The sequence below is a fragment of the Vicia villosa genome, linkage group LG2, assembly GCF_029867415.1.
Source record: "Vicia villosa cultivar HV-30 ecotype Madison, WI linkage group LG2, Vvil1.0, whole genome shotgun sequence".
NCBI classification, from domain to species: Eukaryota; Viridiplantae; Streptophyta; class Magnoliopsida; order Fabales; family Fabaceae; genus Vicia; species Vicia villosa.
This window is the reverse complement of record NC_081181.1, coordinates 36134212-36153782: the sequence shown is the minus strand read 5'-3', so window position 1 is coordinate 36153782 and position 19571 is coordinate 36134212. Positions and strand designations below refer to the sequence as shown.

The following is a 19571-nucleotide window of genomic DNA, read 5'->3' as shown; positions in this document are numbered from 1 at the left end:
AGATCTACAAAGTTCTCCTCGAGTTTTTCTTACTAAGAGTCCTTGAGCATGGGTCATAACTTGCATGTCTTCATAAACAACCCCAACTGAGCTTTCACCTTGGCAAACTCCCCACAAAGTTGTTCCATGACTAATCTTTGAACACACAATAAGAACAAGTCAAGTCTCTGAGTCTGGTGAGAGAATACCAAGTCTGAATAAGAGATCCTCGATCCTGAACACCTGTTATGCATGAAAGGTATGAGGTGCATGATATGCGTGCAATGCCATGTTCATTCAATTTCCAAGGAATCCTCATGTTTTGATTTTTTTAGCAAGAGATGGAAAAGCTCAACACGCGGCTTAAAGATATGATTCCTTGGAAATGAAAGGAACATGTATGCTAGTTATGCTAGTTATTTTTTGTACATCATTTTTTTGGAAAAGTAAATATGCAATGATGCAAGGTGGAGGAAACCATAAATACTGGATATATCTGGGATACCGAGAAATCACACGGCACCGGTTCAAAGGTTCGGCACCAATTCGGAACTCCCCGTAGATCACGGGACACAATCAATAGAATCAGAACCATGGTCACCATCACAGAAATGAAACCACTCGAACGAGAACCAAAGTAACCCTTGAACAAGAACCACGGTAACCCACGAACGAGGATAGAGGTAACCCTCGAACAAGAACAGCGGTAACCCACGAACGAGAACCAAAGTCACCATCAATGTACCTGTTAAGCAATGATTGATTCCCGCCCCACTCACGGGTAAATCTAGGCCAAGGTAGGTCGAAAAGCCAACAGAGGATTGAATGTAGGCGTTATCATACGATATTGCCTCATTCCACCAAGCTCTGCCCGTGGATACGTGATCAGATCAATCAGGCATACGCCTTCTGTCCGTCACGGCCACTCTAGTCCTAGTTCCTAAGGTATCACTCATGACCGGGGTATTGGGTCTTTTACCTCTTGAAACACCCATCCACAGACAGAAATCCAGACAGTCCAGAATATGATGCAGAAAAGTAAAAGCGCACATAGAATGCAATGCAAACAGGCAAATATGCAAAGCGGTAAAAACACCCAAGGATAAACACACAAGCGCTAGGATCGACTCGCTAAGTCTGGACCCGCAATAGGTCGAGACGTCCCCAGCAGAGTCGCCAGCTGTCGCTACCGCGAAAATTAACAGAGTCGCCACTAACATATTTATCCTAAAAAGGAAGGGAATGCCAGCAAACCACAAAACAAAACAACGGTCTCACGAGCAGAGAAAAAGGGTAAGGGAGTCGGTTACACGAGGGGAAGGTATTAGCACCCCTCGCGCCCATCGTACTCGATGGTATCCACACTTGTGTCTAAAACTATGGGTGTGTAAGTAAACTGCGCTAATCTGGACTAAAATGCATGCAGAATGTAGGGAAAAGAAAGGATTGTGCTCGCACGGGCCCTACCCCGCTGCCTACGTATCCTTTTTGAGGAATCAGAGGTACCGTAACTCGGCTAACTAGTTTCTTTTTATTTTGTGTTTTTTAGGTGAACAAGTTACATTCACACTCCGCTGCTCGACCTTTGGAGACTTATGCTTGCGAATGGAGCGGAAATAACAAGCTCTTAAGAAAAGAAAATCAAAGAGTGTGGTTTGTGTTTTAAAGAATGCATGAGGAAGACCTAAGCTAAGGGGGAAAGCTTGCTACCTAATGTTATCATACAAAGGGTACAAGTCTAAGCTAAACTAGCAACCTACGAGGGAAAAGGGAAGCAAACAATAAGCATATAAACGAGCATCCACTCGTAAAGCAAACAAACCAACGGCGCTGACCGAATGGTAGAAAAGCGGTCCCACCATAGCCAAGGGGAGAAACTCAACCCAAGTCAACCAAGCATTAGACCTCGCGAAAATGATCGGGCCATAGACAAGAGGAGCGAGTCCCTCTCAGCAACCAAGCCGTCACGGAGCGTAAAGGAAAACGATGCGTGCGTACACCGAGCGTCAACGTCGAGCAACGCGAGCTATAAGAAAGGCGGGGGTCCGGCTGCATGAACCCTTTTCCAGACATACTCGATAACAAGATCTTGTGCAGGTTCAGAAGCGAGCAACGCAAAGCGTGCGCATACTGAACAGACTCGATGAGACTAGGCGGGGGTTGATTGCTAACCCTTTTTTGCATGCCTTCCATGAGGACTTAACGGAGTGCCATATAGGACTTATTACACCGTGACTCCCTGCCGCAAAGCACAAATATAAACACACCAACAAAAACAGAGCCTCTTTCGAGGACTTGGCCAGATGCATGTCTAAGTCCTACTTCTCATGTTAAAGGATGATGCAAGAAAGCGATAAAGTGCGAGAAAGAATAAAATGAAACGGAATCAATACCAAACGGATGATGATCCGTAAACTAAAGCGAAGAGAGCAAAGAAATTAGGATCCCGCGAGCGAGCTAGCAAAGCAAAAGCAAATAGTCAGCACACCGATTAGCCATGAAAGCACACAAAGGTCGACATGCGCGTCGAGCACAATCACAATACTTGCTAAAGTTTTTTTGCCTCTAAGTCTGTTGTAGCCGGGTAGTACATATGTTGTAACCGGTTACAGCGTTCAAAACTTCAAATTCTTTGTTAACGTTACATGGTGTAACTGGGTAACCTATATGCGGTAACCGGTTACACATGAAACAGTAGCAGAAATTCCGAAGCATTTCTTTTGAAATCTTTGTACCTTTATGTATTAAACCATTGCACTCCTTCATGATTTAATACTCATCTGTAAAGGTGTATAGAGGCTATACAAACTCTTTTATTTCAGATTTCAAAATACCTCTTTCATCTACAATTCAAATTACTTAAAATCTCTTTATCTTTCAAAATTTACAAGTGTTTTATATCAGAATTTTTAGTGAAACTTTCTGCACTTAATTTTCATTGAAAATTATTCTAAGTTTTATCTTATACATTGTGAATACTTGTATACCATTATTGGGAACTGTTTGCTTGAAAGAGAAGATCAATCAAGTGATTGATATATTATATAATACTTCAAAACTCTTCTAAAAATTCAGATTAAGTTTGTTGTAACCTTGCTGTCCAGGATTGTTGGAAGCAAGAGAGTCACTTTGAGAGGATTGTTCTCCTAGTGGACTTAGTGTAAAATCTAAGATGATTGTTCTTGGTCCAAGAGGATTGTTCTTGGTGTTTTTGTTTTGTCTTGTACAAGTTATCAACTATAATGAAATCTCTTACCGCGTAAAGGGACTGGAGTACTCTCGGATTGTGAGGGAAACCATGATATATCCTTGTGTCATTTATTTTTATGCACTTTACTTCTTTCTTAATCTCACCATAAACCAAAAAAATAATTTCATCTTCACTAGAAACCGATAAAATTTTAAAGAGTCTAATTCACCCCCTGTTAGGCGAACTTCGTACTAACATAATTCCTGTGATTTCTAGTAATCTTAAACAATTATGAATTTAAAACAAAAAATACAAAATTTGTTAAATGACTGTCTATTTACTACAATAGAAATTAATTTGTCAATTTGTAAATGATAGTCACTTTTCTAACAATAGAAATTGATTTGTCTAGTTGTTATTGATAATCACTTTACTAATCGCAAAAATTGATTTGTCAAGTTGTAAATGATAATCACTTTATTAACAATAGAAATTGATTTGTCTAATTATAAATGATAGTCACTTTATTAACAATAGAAATTGATTTGTCTAGTTGTAAATGATAATCACTTTATTAACAATAGAAATTGATTTGTCTAGTTGTAAATGATAGTCACTTTACTAACAATAGAAATTGATTTGTCTAGTTGTAAATGTTAATCACTTTATTAACAATAGAAATTGATTTGTCTAGTAGTAAATGATAGTCACTTTACTAACCATAGAAATTGATTTATCTAGTTGTAAATGATAGTCACTTTATTAAAAATAGAAATTGATTTGTCTTGTCGTAAATAATAGTCACTTTACTAAAAATAGAAATTGAATTTTCTAGTTGTAAATGATAACAATAGAAATTGATTTGTCTAGTTGTAAATGATAGTCACTTTATTAACAATAGAAATTGATTTGTCTAGTTGTAAAGTGAATATCATTTAACCTGAAGGGACTTAGATTTGAGACCTCATAGGTAAAAATTTATGTACAGAATTTGTTAATATTAGTAGAAATCATGGAAATTACTTGTCATGGATTTACATTGGGCTAGTGGTAAAGACACATAGATGTATTTTAAAGATCATGGGTTTGATTCCTTATAAGAAATAATTTTAGTTTTTTTAATATTATTACTTCATAATTGTTTAAAAATGAAATTAAAATTAAAAATCAATTTAGTATTTAAAAATTAAAAATTAAAAAATAAAATCCAACGTGACACTCCAGTCACGATTTAAAATTATGAAAAAAACCCGATTTAAAAATAGGAAAATACCGATTTAAAAAAATATTAGTAGAAAGACTAATATAATTCTGTTAAATTTTATAAGAGATTAAGTTGAATCTATTTTTTTCGTGAGGGACTAATTTTACTTTGTGTAATATTTGTGAAGGACCAAAGTAGGGCACCACTCAAAACATTTTATATATAAATAAGTCGAACCATAAATTTAAATCTAAAAATCAGTTCTTAAATCAAGATGTCAAATTTTCAAGTTCAAACTAAAATCAATTTTAATAATAAAATCAATTCTATTTAAAACAATAAAACCTATCAAAATCAATTCTATTCGTTTCTTATTATATTTTGTGAAGTGCTCCTAGATGAGACATAACTTAAGAAATTAAGTGCGAGTGTGCATGACAAGAGGTTAAAAGTGAAAGTTTTTTGTTTTTACGAGAAGTGCATAAAAGGGTCAAACTAAATATCATATCATCAAAACATGTTCTTACGAGAAGTCCCAAAAATTAAGGCAACTTGTTTTACAAAGAAAAAAAGAAAAGAATTCTTTGTCACCTAACATGAAAACACCTTTACATTAAGTAAAAAAACAAAAAACCCTAATATTACACAGATTTAGCCAAACTGTAACTTTGAAGAGTTGTTAGGTTTATGGAGCAACCAGCAATTAATTACTTGTTGTGTATAGGACGGCGTCTTTTGACACGATTGTAATCCATAGTAAAGTATTGTGATGGATCTTCTTCTGACTCCATCCACTCTTGTCTTGTTCCTTTCTTACCTACTTCCATCTTTTGCTTTTTCTTGTTTTCTTTCCCTGTAATGTTCCACAATTTCGTAAACATGTTTTGACATTATGTATAAAATGTTTATTGGTATGTATATAAGTATAGGTATGAGTGAAAGAACTAGTTCGGTCATTTAGACATATCCGTTATGTCTGTATTTTTTCTCGAAGCGCAGGTTAAAGTTTTAGAGATGTACTTTTTAATATGTTGGTTTCGCTCTGCTTCATTTTCTTTGAACTTTTGCATGCGCAAATATTAACAAGTCTATTTTACAATTTTTAATTTTTAAAAGTTCATAAACCGCATGTCCGTTCGTCCTCATTTCTTTCCTGGACGAACTAAGATTTTAGACTCACATCATCTAATATATCCGCCCGTTTATTTTTTTCGGGCTTTTGCGACGCAAAGATTAACAAGCATTTTTCAAATTTTAGCTTAGGATGCAAGGTCCACATGTCCGTCTCATACTCATTTTGCGGGGCGGACAAAAGTTTTAATCCCGCATCCTCAACTATATTTGACTCGTCTTCATTTTCACCCGCTCCAACTTTTTTTAGAAACTTTGCATGAAAGATTTAAACGGGGCGGACGGACAAACTGATTTGCCACAAGTATAGGGCATAATTTCTTTTTTCTTTTTATAAAATTTTAACTTTGTTTGAAAAAAAAAAAAGAACTTTTGTTTACCCTTTATTTGATAAAACCTAGCTTTATTTTGTGCACCAACAAGGATGGGTAAAGAGATACCTAATACTTGATAAGCTTTTATGATATGAAAAATGGCATGAACAAAAGCTAACTTCCAAACAAAATATTTTGCATTCAAAGCATTGATTGATCAGTATTTCTAGTAACTATAACATAGTTTGATTATTACCTGCAGGAAGCGAATCTTTCTTCTTGTGTGATTCAAGATCTCTAGCTTTATCAGATTCTTTAACCTACTTATAAATAGGAACATATAGTCAGAAATAAATTATAGCATAAATGATGAAAATAATAATGATGACAAAAGAAGCTTCTTCATATTTATGTATTACCTTTTTGGTGAATATTAGCTTCCTATGCAGTACTGGTAGATAAATCTTCTGGCGTGCATTTAATATTCCTATATAATATTCAGTTAGGGTAGAGCAAATTAATTACAGCAAGAAATTCATCAAAATGTTAAAAGCTTATATATATATATATATATATATATATATATATATATATATATATATATATATATATATATATGCAAACACGAAAATAAATAAACAGACAGATAGACAGATAAACCGAGAAATAGATGTATTGATGGTGTGGTGTGCTTACCTTGATGCTGAATAGTTGTATGTGATTGAGTTTGTAAAGAAGAGACAGTTGGTTGTAGAGAAGAGAAGAAAAGGATCAGAAAAGTGATTATTTTTATAAGCTCCATTTTTATGCTGAGAGGATGCATGAGGTACTTTTCTTAAGCATGTGAGTTTAACTTATATATATACACGACCACGCATGGAAAAGAGAGAGTCAACACAAAACACAAAATGCAGAGTTCCAAAACAACAAGTACAAAGAAATTTTTTAATATTCATTCATTTACTTTATAGGAGGTTTCACACAATTTGGGTTGGTTTTTCACCTAATATGTAGGGCCCTCGGTTTATGACTTTCTGTTTATACGATGTTTATCCCAATTCATCAACCATGTATTCAAATTTACACTCATACTCTAGATTCAAAAGTGGCTATATTACATAGGGGCAGTTTGTTTCAGCTTTAAAAAAATGGATTTTTCTTTGTATTTTTGAAAATAAATTTTTTAAAACTATTTTTCAATATTACAAGTTTTTTTATATTCGTTTTTTCTAAAATGAAACATTAATTTTGACATCTTATAACATAAACATACATAATTGAAGACCAAAAATTAGTCAAAATCATAATTTTTTTCAAAAAATTGTATTTCAAAAATGATTTTTATGAAAATCTATTTGAAATAGCTTCAAAATTAAGTTATTTTTTGAAATTTTGATATCCAAATTTTTTGACAATATATAGATGAAATACCTAAAATCACATTTTAAGAATAACTATTCAAACAAAATTTTCATTTGAAGTTTTTATAAAAAGTTTTTTTGTAAAAATTTTTTCACAAAATTTGATAACACTATAAAAAACATTTTTATTTAAAGCCAAAACAAACGGGCCAATATTCATTTTAAGCTTTCATCATCATGTTAGTTTTATTTACCTTATTTTGTTGTTGGGTTCTGTTTGTATTCTGTTTTATAATTTAGATATTTGAAGTGCATTTAGTATTAACCAACAAAATGAGTTAGTTTGTGATATTATCATTTAAAATAAACTTGGTTGTAAATTCAACAACATAAAGTAGAATAATGGCAATTAAATATAAGATTTAAATTAGAATACATTTAGAATTTATGTGTAGAAAAAATTATCAATCAATTCAAAGATTAAAGATAAAAAGAGTAGATGATTTAAACACTAATATTATTAATCTAAGTTCATCTACACATATAAGAACCCTTCTATCAACTCCCCTTCATTCAATGTTCAATAATTTCTACTTTAGAATATAATATAATAGAAAAAGTTTAGATCTATTTCTAACTAACTCTTATCACGAAACAATATTAAAATTTTTAGAGTGAGTTTTGCCATCTATTGTGATTATTTCTGATTCGAAAAATTAGTCTATGAAGTTGAGGGCAAATGATATCCAATTTTTATCAAAAAATGATTAGTAACAATCCAAAATATTTACAATGTGTTTTTCAAACCCACAAACCTCACCAAAAAACACTAGGATCTGTTTTTGCTTTATCACTGTCTTTATCTTCCTTTTAATTTTTTCAAAAAAAAAGATTTGAAGTTGTTATTGTTAGACGATAGGAATGGTCTAGAGGGGGGTGAATAGACCACCTTTTTCGACTTAAGAAAATTTTAGCTTTTTGAAACGTGACTTCCCTAAATCACTTAATCGTCTAAGAGCGATTATGTTATAGGGGACCGGATATGTGCACTAAACCGAACGGATGAAAATGTCAAGTAATGAATTACGTTTTAACGAATATCTCAGTTGAATCAATTTCACGCTATATGGTATATTACTCACAATGAACGTTTTCACTAAAATTTGAACAAAAATTTGATTGAGTAATTTTATCGAACACTTGGTGATCGATATTTTACCTAACCTTAGTGTTTGTTCAACAATGGAAATAAACGAAAACAAATGGAAATACAATAAAGTAAAAGCAATAAGGAACACGATATTTGTTTAGGCAGTTCCTCTATCGTCCTCGCAGGAGTACGTCTGCCCCTAATTTCAAATGAAATTAGGAAAGTTTTATTAGATTGCAAAATGTTTAACAAGGATAGAAAGTACCAATCACCAACTACACACATGCAGTAAAATTGAATACAATTCGATCCTCCCCTTTATTCAAGTTGAATCAAGTCAATGTCTAAGATCTTCACGATCAAGACCCCGATCGTTCCTTTCTCAATCCTCCAGTTGTAGCAAGTGATAACACGATTTTATATCGTATATTTAGCCTGAAATCCATAGATATTTATAGCATTTTCCGTTTATTATATTGATTTATTATGATATTACGCGAGTTTTTGCTTTGTTTCAGGTTTTACGCTCTTATTATGACTATTTGTGAAAAGGAGAAGAAATGGAGCTAAAACGACCACTATTTATGCCTAAAAGATGAAAAATGGGTGCTAAAGTAAAAAGGGAGTGCAAATAAGGCCCAAATATGCTAAAGAAGACCCAAAGGCCCAAAGGAGACGAACCAGCCCACGGAAGATCAAATGTGCGTGGCCCAAACCACACAAGCAAGTGGAGACGCACGTCTCCACGTCTCATTGGCCACGTCAGCAAAAGGGAGACGCACGTCTCCAGCCCCCTACATTCTCTCCACTTGAGACGCACGTCTCAAGTCTTCAACGAAGCTTCCCCAAGAATCGGAGACGCACGTCTCCAAGTCCAAGTCTGCTGGAGCTCCTCTTTTCATGCAATCCAACTGCAAAGCCTCGCCTATAAATAGAGGCAGATACTTCACTTCAACCTGTCCGATTTCCTGCTAACGAAGTGCTGCCGAAATTGTACCGTGCATTATATTTTCTGCTTTCCTTTAATTCAAACAGTTATTTTCTCATAACGATTTCTACACCGGAAATTGTTGAGAATCTTTTATAAATCTAGCCTTACGTTAGATTTATCGCCTTTTATTTTCCTTGTTTTATTTTCCGTCCGTTTAAATTCCGAAGAACGATCCAGCCAACCTGTGGTGGAAGTTCAGTACTCGAAGATTCAGTTTCAATTTATTTAATTCAGGTTTAATATTTACTGCCTTTATTCATATATTTATTTGCATGATATATTATATGCCAATTACCATGCCTTTTATTATAAACCAAATTAATTCATGCATGCTTAACTGTATTAATATGTCTGGCTAAATTACTAAGGTATCGGTATGTAAAGTAAGTTAACCGTAGGGATCCGAAATAAATTGGACTAATTATGTTTTGTTAATTATCACCTGTTTTTGGTTTGTATGTCTAATTTAATGAGTAAGTCTTAAGAACAAAAGAGCGAAAGTTTGAGATCTTAAGACGGTCAAAGGTTAAAATCAATAGAGCGAAAGTTTGAGATCTTTAACTGGATAGTAGACATAGGACATTAGTTTTAAGGATGGCGAAAGCGTATTAAAACTAATTAGAACTTATTTATTTTCAAAAATTGTTTTTACACCCGAGCGGGATGGCGAAAGCGTACGTTAGGGATATTAGCATGTTCCGAGTCAACAGAGCGAAAGTTTGAGATTAGGAGATTTAAATAGATAACAACTTCATAAAACAGGCATTTTATTAATTACGTTGTTTCCAAAAAGCTTTTCTAAAATCTAATGGGATGGCGAAAGCGTACATTAGGATTAGGATAGTAATCCAAATCAACAGAGCGAAAGTTTGAGACGAGGATTTTTAACCAATTGAATTAGTAAAGATTTTTAATCGAATTATGCAAAAGCCAATGGACCTTCGGATCACCTTAAGTTAAACGAAATACATGCTGATATCTGTCTTTTATTATATTCTTTATTTCTCACAATCACTTTCCCTTAGGAACAATCGAAATATTAGTAGCCCTAGCTTTACATATTAACCTTAGATAACGGTAGATCGATTCATAGTCCCTGTGGATTCGATATCTTTTAAAACTACACGACACGAATGTGCACTTGCAGTCATCAGATTAATAGACACGTAAAGTCGCGATCAAGTTTTTGGCGCCGTTGCTGGGGACTATTTAAGTCGATATCGTAACTCACTGTTACACCGTAGAGACTAGGGAAATTCTTTCCTTTCTTTCTGAACGATTGTATGCCAAATACTCGTTCACAAGGAGGAGATTTAATACAACGAATTAACGAGATCGAACGTTTCATTATCGTCAAACGTCGAGCTCGCAATCTTCCCGAAGTAGCACCAATTCCGATTAATCAGGAATTGACTTTTACTGATCAAATTAATCAAATCACCCCAAAGTTAGAGATGGCTGCTCTTCGTCCTCTTAGAGACTATGCCGCTCCTTCGCGCGCTGAACCGCATTCAAGTATCGCACTACCTGCGATTGAGGCAAACAATTTCGAACTGAAACCTTCGTTGGTCCAAGTTGTTCAACAGAATCAATTCTCTAGAAGCCCTGCAGATGATCGCGACTTTACGTGTCTATTAATCTGATGACTGCAAGTGCACAGTCGTGTCGTGTAGTTTTAAAAGATATCGAATCCACAGGGACTATGAATCGATCTACCGTTATCTAAGGTTACTATGTAAAGCTAGGGCTACTAATATTTCGATTGTTTCTAAGAGAAAGTGATTGTGAGAAATAAAGAATATAATAAAAGACAGATATCAGCATGTATTTCGTTTAACTTAAGGTGATCCGAAGGTCCATTGGCTTTTGCATAATTTGATTAAAAATCTTTACTAATTCAATTGGTTAAAAATCCTCGTCTCAAACTTTCGCTCTGTTGATTTAGATTACTATCCTAATCCTAATGTACGCTTTCGCCATCCCATTAGATTTTAGAAAAGCTTTTTGGAAACAACGTAATTAATAAAATGCCTGTTTTATGAAGTTGTTATCTATTTAAATCTCCTAATCTCAAACTTTCGCTCTGTTGACTCGGAACATGCTAATATCCCTAACGTACGCTTTCGTCATCCCGCTCGGGTGTAAAAACATTTTTTGAAAATAAATAAGTTCTAATTAGTTTTAATACGCTTTCGCCATCCTTAAAACTAATGTCCTATGTCTACTATCCGGTTAAAGATCTCAAACTTTCGCTCTATTGAGTTTAACCTTTGACCGTCTTAAGATCTCAAACTTTCGCTCTATTGTTCTTAAGACTTACTCATTAAATTAGACATACAAACCAAAAACAGGTGATAATTAACAAAACATAATTAGGCCAATTTATTTCGGATCCCTACGGTTAACTTACTTTACATACCGATACCTTAGTAATTTAGCCAGACATATTAATACAGTTAAGCATGCATGAGTTAATTTGGCTTATAATAAAAGGCATGTTAATTGGCATATAATATATCATGCAAATAAATATATGAATAAAGGCAGTAAATATTAAACCTGAATTAAATGAATTGAAACTGAATCTTCGAGTACTGAACTTCCACCACAGATTGGCTGGATCGTTCTTCGGAATTTAAACGGACGGAAAATAAAACAAGGAAAATAAAAGGCGATAAATCTAACGTAAGGCTAGATTTATAAAAGGTTCACAACAATTTCCGGTGTAGAAATCGTTGTGAGAAAATAACTGTTTGAATTAAAGGAAGGCAGAAAATATAATGCACGGTACAATTTCGGCAGCACTTCGTTAGCAGGAAATCGGACAGGTTGAAGTGAAGTATTTGCCTCTATTTATAAGCGAGGCTTTGCAGTTGGATTGCGTGAAAAGAGGAGCTCCAGCAGACTTGGACTCGGAGACGTGCGTCTCCGATTCTTGAGGAAGCTTCGTTGAAGACTTGAGACGTGCGTCTCAAGTGGAGAGAATGTAGGGGACTGGAGACGTGCGTCTCCCTTTTGCTGACGTGGCCAATGAGACGTGGAGCCGTGCGTCTCCACTTGCTTGTGTGGTTTGGGCCACGCACATTTGATCTTCAGTGGGCTGGTTCGTCTCCTTTGGGCCTTTGGGTCTTCTTTAGCATATTTGGGCCTTATTTGCACTCCCTTTTTACTTCAGCACCCATTTTTCATCTTTTAGGCATAAATAATGGTCGTTTTAGCTCCATTTCTTCTCCTTTTCACAAATAGTCATAATAAGAGCGTAAAACCTGAAACAAAGCAAAAACTCGCGTAATATCATAATAAATCAATATAATAAACGGAAAATGCTATAAATATCTATGGATTTCAGGCTAAATATACGATATAAAATTGTGTTATCAAATTCCCCCAGACTTGAACCTTTGCTTGTCCTCAAGCAAAATAACAAGATAAAGGTAGGAGGACAGCGGAATGAAATATGCTTCCACCACGTCGTTCGGTCATACTCAGCTACGTAGTGTTCTTGTTTGAAGATAATGTTCCAGATCCTAGCAATAAACTTATAGTAGCGACACTAGACAACTCCCAGTATGCATACCAATCCGAATCATGCCATTATAGCTCGACCTTGATTCGTCATCATGTTTTACCCTTTTCATTCGCGCGTAATCACATTAAGCCCATTATCTTGACACGCACATAGCAGAGTAGTCGGTTAGTGACTATGATCCTTCTTATGGAGTTCTGGCACAATTATGTGGTATACTCCTTAGCGCTCATTTGTAGATCGCGGGGAATCGGACAATAGTCCCTCCTACCAAGTTCAGTACCAGATGACTTCTGAACCAATCAACAATGAGTTTTTAAATTAAATTTTTTTTATTTGAGATTTGCGACCGTTAGGTTAAATGATCTTGTGAGGATCATCTTACTTAGTAGGCACATTTCTTATTACGGTTAAGCACATAATTATTATTATGAGGATCATACACTTATATTCATCGACTCTCTGCGTAGTTTGTATCTAAGACGGTGCCGACTGTTGGAATAAACTACTAAAGGTTACTTCAAAAATTAAAGTCGATGGTTTCGGTATAAAGGGTATTCAAATCGGTTACGCATACTTGGGGGTTTTAGAGTGTTGGGACAATAAGGGTATTGACTTGAATCTAAGTCAATTTCTATGCATTTGTTGTTTGAGTAGCTTCGTATTTCTCGAACGTGTGGGGTTTTGCATTTATCGTTTGGGAGCAAAAATTTTGTTATGGCTCAAGAAAATGGAAGAAATTGAAATAACTACGGAATTATAAAGATAAGACTTGAAATTCCATAAATATTCTTTATTGAATTGGAAAAACATTACAAGGAAGGGAAATAAACTAAAAGGAAAGGAAATAAACTAAAAGGAAATAAAACTAAAGCAAGTAATACGACTCCCCCAGACTTAAACGATGCAGTGTCCTCAATGCATGAGAACTACTCCTCAGTGTTGCGGTTGCGAGAACTGCTTGCGCCTCTTGTACGAACACGGCGACGTCTATCAGTAGGAGAGCCACTCTCACGAATGTTAAGATCATGCAATTGTGTAGCAATTTCAGTGTATTGGCCTTCGTTCCTAATAGCATAGTCACAGTGCTCTTGTTGTATCTCTCGAATAAGCCTCAGTGTTTCATTTTGGTTTGTCTGCATAGCTTGAAGAAGGTGGTCTTGTCGTTGAATTGCAGCATACATGGCATCAAGAGTGATAGGCGGAGGGTTGTTTTGAGGAGGTTGGTTAACATCAGCTTGTTCGTGGTTGAGTTCTTCTTCATTTGCATCCATAGGTTCATTAGGATGTTCAGGTTGGTTGTCTTGAGGATTGTCTTCAATAAGCCTCCAACGCTGAACATAACGGATGTTGATTCTTTCTGGGCATGGAAGGACGACATAAGGAATCAGAACTTTGTTGACGACCAAAGTGTATCGGCCATCATGGCGGGGTGAAACCAAGTAGGAGTCACGGCAATAAGTGGGTCGGGTGATTGAGCAGGCATCATGAGATGAGAGAGGGAGATGAGTTCATCACCAAGACCTAAGGCACAGGCCAAGGAAGTAATAATACCGCCAAACAGAAAGGGGTTTGTAGCAGGGGCGTTGACGCAACTTTGGATGTGTTGGAGCATAAAAGGTGCGGCATTGAAACGGAGGTTGTTTAGCGCACAATAAAGGAAAAATAATTCATGCTGATTTACCTTATGGTTGTTGGATCTCGCAAAAATAGTATGCCCCAAAACACGTTGAAAATAACGTATAGCGGGGTTTTGAATGTGAGAAGCATGTAGAGCCCTCCAACCAGTAGGAACTTCGCCAGTGAGATTAAACCAGAGGTCGAAAGCATGTTGGTCCCATGAACGACCATTGAGTTCTTGAAAAATTGTGCGGAGAGCATTTGGTGCATTATTAAAATGCAAGTACGTAGCTACTACTTCTTGATCCAGAGTATATTCACGGTTGAACATCCGAAATTGGATGCTACCGGTTGAGAGTGGTTGATCAGAAGGAGTGTCGTAGTTGAAAGAACTCAAGAACTCCAAGACGAGCGGCTCGTAAGTTGGTACGGGTTCGGTACAAAGATGGTGCAGGCTAGTTTTAGTGAGTAAACGGGTGACACCATCAATGAGACCTAGAGTTTTTAGACATTCGATTTTCACAAATTTTGTGGGAACAACCGAACGTTCATAGAACGCGAGGTATTTGGTTCTTTGAGCATCGTTATCGTCTTCTCGAAAAATAATATTGTTAAGGTTAGGGGGTGGTCTCTCTGGACGCACACTACGGATGATTGAACGTGGAGGCATGGTGAGTTTGAAAAGAAAAATAGAATGGAGAATAGAAGGGTAGAAATTGGTATGGAGGTTGTGAAGAATAAGAGTAGTGGTGGTGTGGTTTTATAGTGAGGTTTGAAAATGGTGTGGTTAATGTAGAATTAAAATGGAATTATGGTGGTGTTTGAAGTTTGAATGGAATAGAAGAATGGGAAATGATGTAGAGTTAAATAGGTGAATGATGGAGGATGAATGAGGTTTATGGTGTTTAAATGGAAGAAATAATGGGAAGAATGAAGAAGAATAAATTTTGAAATTCAAATTCAAAATTCAAAATTTGGATTAATGGTGGTCTTCTGCGTGGTCAAAAGGCAGCAATGCAGACTGCTGGCCTTGGAAAGGCGTGCGTCTCAGGCAGCCAGTATGCTGGGGGACAAGCATGGAGACGTGCGTCTCCTGTCCTATGCATGCAGACTGCTGGTCCCACATGAATGGAGACGTGCGTCTCCTAGCTCAGTTAAGTGGGTTTCACGCGTGCAGGTGTGGACCAGTTCTGACAGTAGCATTGATACAGAATACTAGCTCAGTACAGTGTCATTGTATCATACTATAAACAGCAAAAATATGGTAAACAGGAATACATAGCAGTTAATAGTAATGCAGTATAACACAGTAGCAGTAATGAATAAAATTTTGCATTTAATATTAAACTGGTACTGAGTGTTGACAGAACTAGAATGTAAAAGTGCAGAAAGTGAAATCTAAACTAGAAATTGAAATTACTAAAACTAGAAATAAAATCTAAAAATCTAAACGGCAACATCTAGCCACGTCTATTGTTGTGCACATTAGATTAAATGTGTTTAAAGACTTCGTCGAATTGAGCATTGACGGTGTCGATGAAATCGAAGAAGTGCATTTGCAAAGTGTGTAGCTCGTTGCGCACATGTTGTACATCTTGTTGCAGTGCAGTGATGGCTTGCTCGTGTGTGTTCCGATTAGGCATTCTTTGGTTCACTGATGCGGTGGATGCAGCGGGTTGTTGTGGCTCGAGCTCGACATCAGTCATATCAATAGTGTAATCATCAGCAGAATTTTTAGAAGGAGTCTCAGGCTCATACTCGGGTATAGGTTCATCTTCAGAAAGAGGTTCATAATCAGGAATGGGTTCATCTTCAGGATTAGGGTCATAGTATCCAGGAGGAGTGTCAGGCTCAGATTCTGATACGTGCATTTCCTCATCAAAATGTTCATAAGCTTGAGGGGTTTCAGGTGAGGGTTCTCTCTCAGGAATCTGACCATAGTAAAGCCAGTTAGCAGGGTTGTGCACACTCGTCCTTGGACTCGGTAAGGTGAACTGATCCAATACTTTGTTATCAATGAGCAAATCAAACTGATCAGGTCCAAGGTTACCGATGATACCTCGGTTAAAGCAGAAGTGAATGTCCATAGAATTGTGAGAACCAAGAGGTGTCAATCTAAGCAAAGGTACTCTCATTCCTATAGTATTAGCAATCATAGTGACAAATCCGCCGATCCTAATAGGTGAAACTTCGTCTTGCGTGATGCGCTCGAAGTTTGTTAGCATGAATGCGATGGCATTGACCGGGCGATTCTGAGAGGAGCAGAACATGATGAATAACTCTTCTCTAGAAACTTCAGTGACATTATCGGGTTTACCAAAGATGTAGTGAGCAATGATCTTATGGAAGTATCTGAAAGCGGGGTTATGGATGTTCTCAGATTGGAATTCGTTCTCTTCAGGGTTGTCGTTTCCAGTGATCTTGCCCCAATATCGTTCCAACTCCCAGTACGCAAGGTTGTCTTCAGCTACTTGGGTGTATGCATCGGATCCATGAGGTAGCTCTAGCATTTCAGCAAAATCTCGGATGCAAAAGTTAAATTCCATACCAAAGAGTCTAAAGAGAATGACTCCTTTTCTCAGTCCTTGTCCACAGTTAGGAAGATAGGTCAGGGAGCTCAAGGATTCCAGAGTGAGCTTCTGGTAGGAACTAAACTTGCAGAACAGGTGAGAACCAGTCCAACCAATTTGGTTTAGCAGGTGTAGAACGCTTTCTTCGATACCAAGTCTTACCATAGTCGGTTGGTGAGGGTAGCAAGTCAAATCCATTTGTCTTTCAGCCAGCTTATCAAATCTTGCTTCTTGTCCTCTACCACGGAACACAACTTCCATATTATCGACTTCTTGCATCTTAGTTAGTAGTTAAGAAAAACCTAGAAGTTGAAAATATTAAGATTAAGTTAGAACTAGGCTAGTGTTGATTTAAAAGGAAGAAAAAAAAATAAAAATAATGTAAAAATGTAACAAATTATAATAATAAATATAATTATAAAAAGGGAATATTTTCTCGAATTAAGACAGCAGTTATAATTATAGTAGTTATTATAAAATGTAGGAAAAATGTAAAAATGATTAAAATTAAAATAATTAAAAATAGAATAGATTATTTAAATGAAAATAAAAGGTTAAAAATAAAAATAAAATAAAAGAATAAATAAATGTGGGTTGTCTCCCACCAAGCGCTTTGTTTTATGTCGTAAGCTCGACAATTTTAAAAATAGAAAACTATTTTTTCGAATGAGCGGGCAGCTCGTCAAGTTTAAAAAGTTTGATGTTTTCATCGTGTTCGAGATGATGGTAATACTTAAGACGTTGCCCATTTACGACAAAAGGCTTGACGATTTCTCCTTTGATTTCTATCGCTCCGCTCGGAAATATGTTAGTTATTTCGAAAGGGCCAGACCATCTAGATCGTAACTTCCCAGGAAATAATTTTAGTCTAGAATTAAACAAAAGTACTTTATCGCCTATGCTAAAATTTTTCCTAGATATACGCTTTTCGTGCCATTTTTTCGTTCTCTCTTTATAGATTTTGGCGTTTTCGTAAGCGTCTTGTCTAAGTTCTTCTAATTCATTTATGTCTAGAAGTCGTTTCTCACCAGCGGCAGTGTAGTTTAGGTTTAAGTTCTTAATGGCCCAAAAGGCTTTATGTTCTAACTCTACCGGGAGGTGGCATGATTTTCCATAAACGAGTTTGAATGGGGTAGTTCCTATTGGAGTTTTGAAAGCTGTTCTATAAGCCCATAAAGCTTCATTTAGCTTGGTTGACCAATCTTTTCTAGATATAGCAACAGTTTTCTCCAATATTTGTTTTATTTCGCGGTTAGATACTTCTACTTGTCCGCTTGTTTGTGGATGGTATGGTGTAGCTATTCGATGATTTACTCCATATTTTCGAAGGAGTTTCTCAAGTATTCTTGAAATGAAATGGGAACCACCATCGCTAATTACCAGTCTAGGCACACCGAACCTAGGAAAGATGACGTTTTTGAAGAGTTTGATAACTACTCGTGTATCGTTTGTAGGAGAAGCGATAGCTTCTATCCATTTTGAAACGTAATCGACGGCTACGAGTATATATTGATTTCCAAACGATGACGGAAACGGAACCATAAAGTCTATTCCCCAGACGTCAAATATTTCTACTTCCAGAATGCCCTTTTGAGGCATTTCATCACGTCTCGAAATGTTTCCGGTTCGTTGGCATCTATCACAGTTTAGTACAGCAAAATAAACATCTTTCCACAGGTTGGGCCAGAAGAGTCCAGATTGAAGGATTTTGGCGCAGGTTCTAGATGTGCTATGGTGTCCTCCACACGGTGCAGAATGGCAGTGTGTTATTATACTTCCTATTTCTTCCTCGGGTACACAACGTATAAAGATTCCATCGGGGCCTCTTTTGAACAGGAGTGGATCGTCCCAATAGTAATGTTTTAGGTCATGGAAGAATTTCTTCTTCTGTTGGTAACTTAGATCAGGAGGAAGCACACCAGCAGCTAGGTAGTTTACGAAATCTGCATACCAAGGTGTGTCAGAGCGGGCTAAAGCTATTTCTGCTAATTTGTTGGTTTCAGCGTTTGGATGGTATGGTTCGAATTCATTGGCTTCTAACTGAGCGATGAGTCTTTCATAAGGGAAATCATCGTCAATTGGTACTTGTTCGGGATTCAGATTTTCCAATCGAGAGAGGTGATCTGCTACGACATTTTCAGTTCCCTTTTTATCTTTAATTTCCAAGTCGAACTCTTGTAATAACAGGATCCATCTCAACAATCTCGGTTTGGCGTCTTTCTTGGTTAGGAGGTACCTAATAGCAGCGTGGTCAGTGTATATGATTATTTTGGCTCCTACCAGGTAAGAACGGAACTTGTCTAATGCGAATACGACAGCTAATAATTCTTTTTTTGTCGTGGCATAATTCATTTGAGCTTCGTCTAGGGTTCTACTCGCATAGTATATGACATGTAGTTTCTTATCTTTTCTTTGCCCTAGAACGGCTCCCACAGCATAATCACTTGCGTCACACATTATTTCGAAAGGCTCATTCCAGTCGGGAGGTTGCATAATTGGCGCAGAGATTAATGCTCGTTTAACCGTATGAAATGC

At 36.4% G+C, this 19571-nt stretch overlaps 1 protein-coding gene across 1 annotated transcript; it reads right to left on the bottom strand.

Moving 5' to 3' along the window:
• Positions 1–4860: 4860 nt before the first annotated feature.
• Positions 4861–6726, bottom strand: LOC131646077 (protein GOLVEN 6-like). Its single transcript, XM_058916240.1, has 4 exons — positions 6515–6726; positions 6238–6305; positions 6075–6138; positions 4861–5226 (listed from the first exon to the last, which is right to left on the bottom strand). The coding sequence occupies exons 1-4, from the start codon at positions 6639–6641 to the stop codon at positions 5081–5083; spliced, it is 405 nt and encodes a 134-aa protein (XP_058772223.1). The 5' UTR covers positions 6642–6726; the 3' UTR covers positions 4861–5080.
• Positions 6727–19571: the final 12845 nt, after the last annotated feature.